The following is an 8,469-nucleotide window of genomic DNA, read 5'->3' as shown; positions in this document are numbered from 1 at the left end:
TACGAATAATACACTTTGCCTCCTTATTTCACTTAAAGGTAATATAAGCATAACTTAAAGTAAGTTAATAGGCCTACATTAAAAAACAGGGCTAATTATGTCACATGCGTTTGTAGGTCTAAAAACATGCAACCGCAACAGCTTATTGGAGGGAAGGGGAAACCGTGATTAATCAGTTTGTCGTTTGTCAGACTATCTATGAGTCATGCAACTAGATAGTGAAATCAATTAGGATTTCCTTTAGCAAAAATACCAATTATATTTTACAGCAATAGAGTAATATACAAAGCTGGGACAACAAATGGTGTTTTATAGTCTGCCGTGGTAATGCTTCTGCGTCTCATATCCACGACAATTGTACGTACTGAAAAATAGGCCTAACGTAATAGGTTTGGAAAAAAAGATGGAAAATAAAGATAAAGCTTCAAGCAACACACCAGCCGTCAACACGGTAAAGGTTCGATCGTGTGCGGCAGACACATGTAAAGGATTTCTCTATGTGTTCAATTTTTTATTTGGGGTAAGTACAATAATTAGGCCTAGAGCATGGATAATTTAACATAGTAAAGAGAAGACATCATATCACCTTCTCGCAAACCGAGGGTGGTCATGCTACACAATCACCCCCAATTCACAGAAGAAATGAACATTAAAAGGCAATGTTTTCAACACTTTTTATCTTCATTCTCAACGCCTCAACAGTAGATCTGAAACCTATATTCCGGAGAATTTCAAGGGGGAATGTAATGTAACAGTTATGGACCTATTCTAAATGGGACTTTGTTGGGTCACCAAAAGGTCCCCTAAATAAATTGATTCTACAGTAGGCCCTGTCCAATCCGATAAGTGAACGTTTTAAAATGTTCTAGATATAACACTAAAACAATCCATTTTAATTTCTAAGCTTTCAGGCATAGGCGCTGTGATAATTGCTGCTAGGGTGTTACGTCATACACTGAGTCTAGATCTTGCCCTTATCATAGATACTCAATTGTATCGACTTGGAGCAGTTATCATTGTTCTTGCTGGCTGCACAGTTACCGCCACTGCTTTCATTGGAAGTTTAGGAGTCAAGCAAGAAAATAAATGCTTCATTATTGCCGTAAGTTCACACATGCTTAACTAAAAATATCAAAAGTGGCTCGATGAGGTTGGATATCATGCACCGCAAAACAACTTGATTTACTTTGGATAAGATACACATATGCATATCATAATGCTTTAGCCCGAGGAGTTAGTGCAATAAAAGTGTTAAACAATAATATGTATGATGTTAATGTATAGCATAACCTGAACATGAACGTCGTTATCAATGTGCAACACACACAATTTGAAAGCGGTGCTGATTAAATTCACCATTACCACCATAACCTAACCTCAAAAGAATAATCAATTTAAAGCAAGTCTAGTAATTCCTAATACCACTGAACCAAACAGAAAACCGACAACCTATTTATCTATGTCAGGTCCAAGCGTTCCCAATATGTCCTAATTTATGCCATGAGAAGATTTGTCTTTACGTATTTTTTTTTACAGTACATCGTAATGTTAATTGTGGTCTTTGGCATGGTGTTTATAGCTGGGGTATTTTCAATTTCAATTTACACACGGGTAAGTTTGTCTTTCTTCAGCTTACAGGCCTAACATTGTAATAATAACTATAGAGGAACGACCACACTAAAAAAAGAGCAAAACTCGAATTTCTACATTTATAATTAAAACAACTGCAGGATATTACAAATGTTTAAAAATCAAAATCAAATCAATATTCCATTTTGCCTCCAAACAAGTACATAGCAATGGGAAAAAATAACAGAATCAGAAGTTATCTCCATACAAAATGAAAAACAAAATCTCAGGTTCTTCAATCTTCAATTAATTGATAAAGTTCAGGATAAAACAATCAATAAAATAATATCCTGATTATGATCAATATCGTCGTTCTCTTAAAGATGGCTTCTCAAGATTTCAAACTTCATATTAATTTGTTATCTGAGTAAACTATTGTGCATTGTTTTATATAGATCTGGCATTATATCACGACCACCAAACAACAATTTATATATAACTAAGAAGTTTTTCATAATGTATAATGCTTAGATTCTGTCATTTTAATTTTGAATTTTAATCATTTTTAATCGTTTTAATAGTATTTTAAGATTGATCCATGGCGTTTTTGCACAATCTGAATTTTTAACAATATTTTATATTTGGCCTATGTATTGTGATATTGCATGATATCATTTTTTAAAATTTGATTTATATATTATTTTTTATTTATTGTGTGTCCTAAATGCCAAGCAAATTTAGTTTCCAATTGAAGTCGACCAATAACATTTCTTGAATGTAGTGTAGTGTAGTCGATTCTTTTCAATGTCGATTCTGTGACCGGTGTCACAACGTTGACTTAATTGCATCTTCCATTACACCCATATACTAAGAGTCATAGTTACACAGTTATTTAGCAATAAAACAAGTCACGTGACCAATACAAGTCAAAAGGTAAACATCTAATTTGACCAAATACCATACTGTTTGATATTGTTGGATAGCTTTTTAAAAAAGTTCTGAACAAATTTTTAACAATATCTGTTCAATTTTATTAGTACTTTGTCATAATTGTTCAATTATATTATAATTTCATTATAGGTCATAAGTAGGTTTATAAAAAATGTTGTATTCTTCAGTAAACTTTCAACATACATACCGTAAATCTTCTAATAGTAAAGCACACTTTAATAGTAACCCACCTTATAAGTCAATCTATAATAATAACCCACTACTCTAATAGTAACACGCCTTTGATTTTTGATTTCGAAACTACAAAATACTGTGCAAAATTACAATATCCAGGATGACACAATTAATCCTTCCATAGATGAAAGTTGCCATTGGCCTTATGTCATATTTTATTACAGTGAACTTTGAACAAGTTTTAAAGGGTTCCCAACAAAAACAATTTTCAACCCAAAATCATATTGCCATATAGATAAGTTTTTAGTCACTTTGCCATTCTTTATCTGTTGACATAAAAAAAGAAAAGATGAAGAAGATTTTTACCGTCTAACATCTCTTTATTATTATGATTTTAGTTATTACAATATAAATTATATGATAGTGGTAGTAGAATAATTAATCAAACTATACATTTGTCGCAGATGTTGTTGCATTCTCTAAAACTTTAAATTTTGGAACGTGAAACATGTCAAGCTAAATTCTGAAGTGAGCAACAATTTAAAAACATAATTTAATTTGATTGATTCACGTTATGTGTATCAATAACAACAATAATACTAATTTGGATTAATTGGTTATTACCATAGCCACAATCAAGGCAGAAACCATGTTAGAAACAACATAGGCACCAAACATGGAATACGTAAAGATGCGGTAAGGGAAAATATATCAAGCAGGTAATTGTACAACGAAAACCGGGTAAATGCTGATTTACAACCAGTTGAATGAAGTGTCAAATCAATAACAAAATCTATATTTATATTTAGGCCTACTGTGTAACTATGACTTTTTGTATATAGGTGCCACGTAATGAAATAAAATGACAGGTGATTCTCTTTCCAATAACACCATGGGTGCTTATGTTTCAGTGTGCAATATTTCGGCCATTTTTAAATCTGCTTTCCCCTGGCCAAATTTTGGGCAACCCTTCCATTTTATATTTTTGATACCCTAACGAATAACAGTGCCAAGTTTCAGAATGCTATCATAATTTGAAGGATTGGTTCCTTAAAAAAATCTCTATAACACTCTTTCGACATAAATGTTTTTGTTTTCATTAGTCGGAAAATGAGTTAGAGTTTCAGATGTTAAACACACTGAAGAGAGAATTTGGGCCCGGAGGAAACGAGGATGCACAGGATCCAATTACAGCTGCCTGGAATAATCTTCAAGACACAGTAAGTATGTTGGGAAATATATTGAAATAGTAGTTGTTGACAGTGATATCTCTAACATGTTAAATCTTTCCAGTAGGTCGATACATACACTACGATTTAAGTGTTTCTTTTCTACTTCTTATGCCGTTCCGTGATTTCAGTAGAAGTAACATGAAATACAAGACATAAGAGCAACAATGGCCTGCTAAGAGATCCATCACAAACACTGATCCAAGAGTATAGGCATATTTTCACTCCCATTAAAATTCTTAGTATCCAATCGAGGAAATCCAGAAGGCAGATCATTAGCCTATACTATAATAGTTTTTTTTTCTGTTCTTTGTTTTCTTATTTTTATTTACATCTACTTGTTAAGTAAACTTTCAATATTATACCAAATGAAATATAAAGGAAATTCTTTCTCATTTTCGTAGCATGACTGTTGTGGCGTTAAAACAAACAGTACTAATGGTATTATATTCCGTTCTTCAAATTGGTATCGAGAACAGCCGATTGTTAAACGAGTTAAGGTTCCAGCAACGTGCTGTATGAAGAATGATGACGCAATAGTGGATCTGAAAAGTTGTCAGGGTAATTTTGGTGGATTTGAACATGTTTATTTCAATGTAAGAATATGCTTTCACAAAATATGTATCAAACTTTTGCTATTCTCAAAATGGCCTAAAACGACTTGAGTATTTTTTGTGCATTTTGATGTTATTTCACGAAAGTTTTTGCTGCAAAAATTCGATAATGTGGTTTTCATAAGTATATAATTTCATACGCAAACACTGTATATTATATACATGTACACGCATTGCACACACATAATTGTCCAAAAACAATAAATATAAATATTTTGTATTTGCAAGTTTGTAATTAATTAATATACTTAATCATTTTCAATGGGAAAACTTAAATAATGATTTCGCTTATAAAATAATAAATAATATAATATAATGTTCTGTGTCTTCACATGCTTTTATTACCCCAATCTCAAGTTTCTAATCTATTAACACAGTATTTTGTTGTAGGGCTGTTATGATCCGGCCTTACGGCAGATTTCATTTTTTTGTTCGCTAGTTTCTGGATCTGTCGTTGGAATTACTGGTATGCAGGTAAGAATTAAAATACTAAACATAAAAACTTACACATATTACTTTTGTAATATAGAATTTATTTCGCATAAATTCGCTATTGTTGTTAGTTAGTTCCACACATGTTAGACGTACAGTTTCATGTCGTATCTAGCGACAATAAGCAGCATGCAATTTTTAGATGACTTGCGACTTTCAGTTACAATCTGTCTAAGTGAGAGATGCAGAGTGTTCTTAGAGTCTCTTGACACTATAAATAGCTACGGTGGGTTTGTCGGCAGCAGACACGATACCGCATACTGTTTATTGTCACTATACAAGATACCGCCAAACGAGAATTAATTTTGATGATTTTAATCCTATAAAAAGTACATGAAATATTGGAATTATTACAAATATTACAATTACATTTACAATAGTATCCGGTGATTTATTACACATGTTTAGTACAGATAACTATATTATGCTCCTTTTATTTTTCAGTTATTTGCTCTTTTATTTTCGTTCTTCGTTATGCGTCAAATGTAAAGGGTCGTCTTCAGAGGAAGTTCACCAACGACAGTTTTGTAAAAAGGTTAACATAAATCAAGGTTCTTTTCATAACAATAGGTTGTTTTTAACTATGGTTTTCGTATTTGTTATGAACAAATATTGACTTTAAATACATCAAATGGAGTAATGACAGAACCTAAAATAGACCTAACAGTAAGCAGGAGGAAAATTATTATGAACGATTGGAGTTCGAACATATTTAATTTGTGGCAAAAGATGGAGTATTATTACTATAAGAGAACATCTGAATGTGTTTGAATCATAGGTAGTGTCAAATCACCTCCACTTCACACACACTTCAATGCAGCTTGATGATACCAATGCAAGACAGTAATTTTAAAAAATACACTGCAAGCTTTATCAGCGAAAATACTGTTTTATTCTGTTAAGCTCTGTCTACACCTTCAAACTTTATGTGACAACAAAATGTGATGTGCCCACATATGGACATGGTGATGTCATATCACTACCGTATTTGGGCACATTTTTGTCACATAAAGTTTTATGGTAGAGAAAGAGCGTTATACTACTGTATGGACCAATAATCTGGACCAATTTATCAAGTTATATTAAACATTTGAATAAATAAGTTATATATTATATAAATATTTAAAAACATTATTTTATTTTTAGTGTATGTCTTTAGGCACATGCAGCCATAGATTACCAATAGCAAATAATCACTGTCCTACCATATAGGTGGTAATACCCCTGATACAGGGGCTATTTTGTGAACCAGTTCACCGTGATGAACTGGGTCATTTAAAATGCACACGGGTTATAACTGTGTACACAGGAGGCCTACGGTATAGTCCTTATTCGAGAATATTTGTTCCACAACCAGAACTGCTATGTGATTATGAACATTTCATAGAAATGTGCGCTATATAAATGTTAATGTTAGTTGGCATGCTTAAATGATAAATACAATAATTTTCTTCGACTGTTGCATACAATGGCCCTACAATGAACTAACCACTCTTTTACATCTCGTCTTATTTAAACATATTCAAAATATGTAAATTAAGTCACTGTGCGTCATCCAAAAGACCACACGTCACAACATATTCATGACTAACTTAGTCTACTGTTTTTTTAACTTTAATAAAAGTCGAACTATGCTTTATATTTAAACTTCAATTAGTAATTGTAATCCGTCAAAGAGATATTATACTCGAAATTTGATTATTATATTCTAGACAAAAACCAAGCTTCCGAGTAATATAAAAGAAATAAAACATTTTGCTGCTTAATTTAAGAAAGATTTAAAGAAATACCTTCTACTTAAATAATTAAACATTTAATTTTTATTATATATAATTACTGAGGCTTCATTATTATCACGTGGTCTTATTTATTTTGTAACAATGTTAAAGGGCCAACTGAGACAATTTTACTTTAAGGTCGTCATTGTTATGCTCTGTATTATTTGTATGGTATTTGATGAAATAAAATGTTTGTTGAATTTGAATTGAATTATATGGATATGAAGTCCGAAATAAAGAGAAAAGAAATAAAAGAACTATACATTTATTCAATTAAGTGTCAAGTCAAAGGTAATCAGTGTATTATTGCAAACATTGTTTATCCTATTACATGAAATAAATTACATTTGTGTTATTATTGTTGTAATACAATAAATAAAATGTATTGATACTAAATTTATTATGTCATTGCCTTATTATTAAAAATTAAACAACGAAGTTAATGAGAATACTATCTAAGTTTGTTTTTATATTGTTATTTTCATTCTTGTACGATTTTTGTGCCATGTTGGACACTGTTATCCCCAGAATAATAATAATAAATAAATACATATGGCCTATATTATATATTGACGTGCTGTTATTGTTATGTTTTTATATACAAAATAGCCCACTAAGTTTGTATTTTATCAGTACACCGGGAGAAGATCCTTTTTTCAAAGATTGTACGGCGTTTATTAACGTGCACATGAGCCATATTGCACGCCGGGACCAACGTCTTTAACGTCTTATCCGAAAGACAGTGCGCTATCATGTATTCCAACCCACAAGTTGGAACACACGGAGAGCGGCGATTGGATTTGAACTATGAATGAACCAAATGAAACCTATACCGGTTCAGCGCACAACACAATGAATACCACCAGTTAGGTAACTGCGCTATACTGTTTTCATTTGCTACAGTGTTAGATTGCGTAATTTACTGGGCTATACGTGGTGACATTTTACAAAATGAGCTACTATGGATCGGAAATTATTTTCAATCAGCAAGTTAATCCCTGTTTTATGGTAACAATTGAATTTGAATATCCATGATTTTGATAAGTATGAAATAATGCCAAGTAAAGCCGGTTTTACACTAGGCGAATTTGTGTATTAATATTATTTACGCATGCGTATTTATATTTTCATCTACTTTTTGTGACGTGAACAAATGCGCAACAAATCAGAACTCAGGAATGTTCGATTAGCGTGAATATATTCGCTTAGTGGAAAATAGGCTTTACAAGATTTTGATTGTTCGATTCGATTATTCAAATCAAGTTAGGAAACAACACTCATCACTTTATATACGAAAGCGTAGGCATACCACGCGATTAAGTCATCAAGTTTTCTCTCTAACAAATTTACAGAAAACTATCTCCGTTCTATTTCAAATATAATAGTTATGTTGCATTTTATGTAACTAATACATACATCTTCTTTATAAATATATAACTGTTTTATCTCAATTATTTGTATTATGTTGATCTTCACATAATCAGAAAAAACAATAGATTTATAAAGTAATTGAATCAGATGCTGTAGGCTACACATACAGCGATCAGTAAAAAAAAATGTCATCTTTATAAGAAAAGCGAAACGCGTTGTTACACATTATGGAAATAGAAAATTATAACGGATCTCATATTATACCAAAATAAGAAATGAATTTTCAACGGT

The 8,469-nt window shown here is 31.7% G+C and overlaps 1 protein-coding gene across 4 annotated transcripts; it reads left to right on the top strand.

Annotated features, from left to right (window-relative positions):
• The first annotated feature begins 269 nt into the window (after positions 1-269).
• LOC144847739 (CD151 antigen-like) lies at positions 270-7,085 on the top strand. 4 transcript variants are annotated; one of them, XM_078704250.1, is made up of 9 exons: positions 270-364; positions 438-520; positions 905-1,102; positions 1,537-1,611; positions 3,798-3,914; positions 4,328-4,519; positions 4,928-5,011; positions 5,474-5,526; positions 5,624-7,085. In XM_078704250.1, the coding sequence occupies exons 1-8, from the start codon at positions 328-330 to the stop codon at positions 5,516-5,518; spliced, it is 831 nt and encodes a 276-aa protein (XP_078560376.1). In that variant the 5' UTR covers positions 270-327; the 3' UTR covers positions 5,519-5,526; positions 5,624-7,085. The 4 variants fall into 4 exon arrangements, with proteins under 4 accessions (XP_078560376.1, XP_078560375.1, XP_078560373.1 ...); XM_078704249.1 differs by having other exon boundaries at positions 5,521-7,085; XM_078704247.1 differs by lacking the exons at positions 5,474-5,526; positions 5,624-7,085 and having other exon boundaries at positions 4,928-5,467.
• The last annotated feature ends 1,384 nt before the right edge of the window (positions 7,086-8,469 follow it).

The sequence above is a fragment of the Antedon bifida genome, chromosome 7, assembly GCF_963402885.1.
Source record: "Antedon bifida chromosome 7, ecAntBifi1.1, whole genome shotgun sequence".
NCBI lineage: Eukaryota > Metazoa > Echinodermata > Crinoidea > Comatulida > Antedonidae > Antedon > Antedon bifida.
This window is presented reverse-complemented; position numbering and strand designations above follow the sequence as displayed.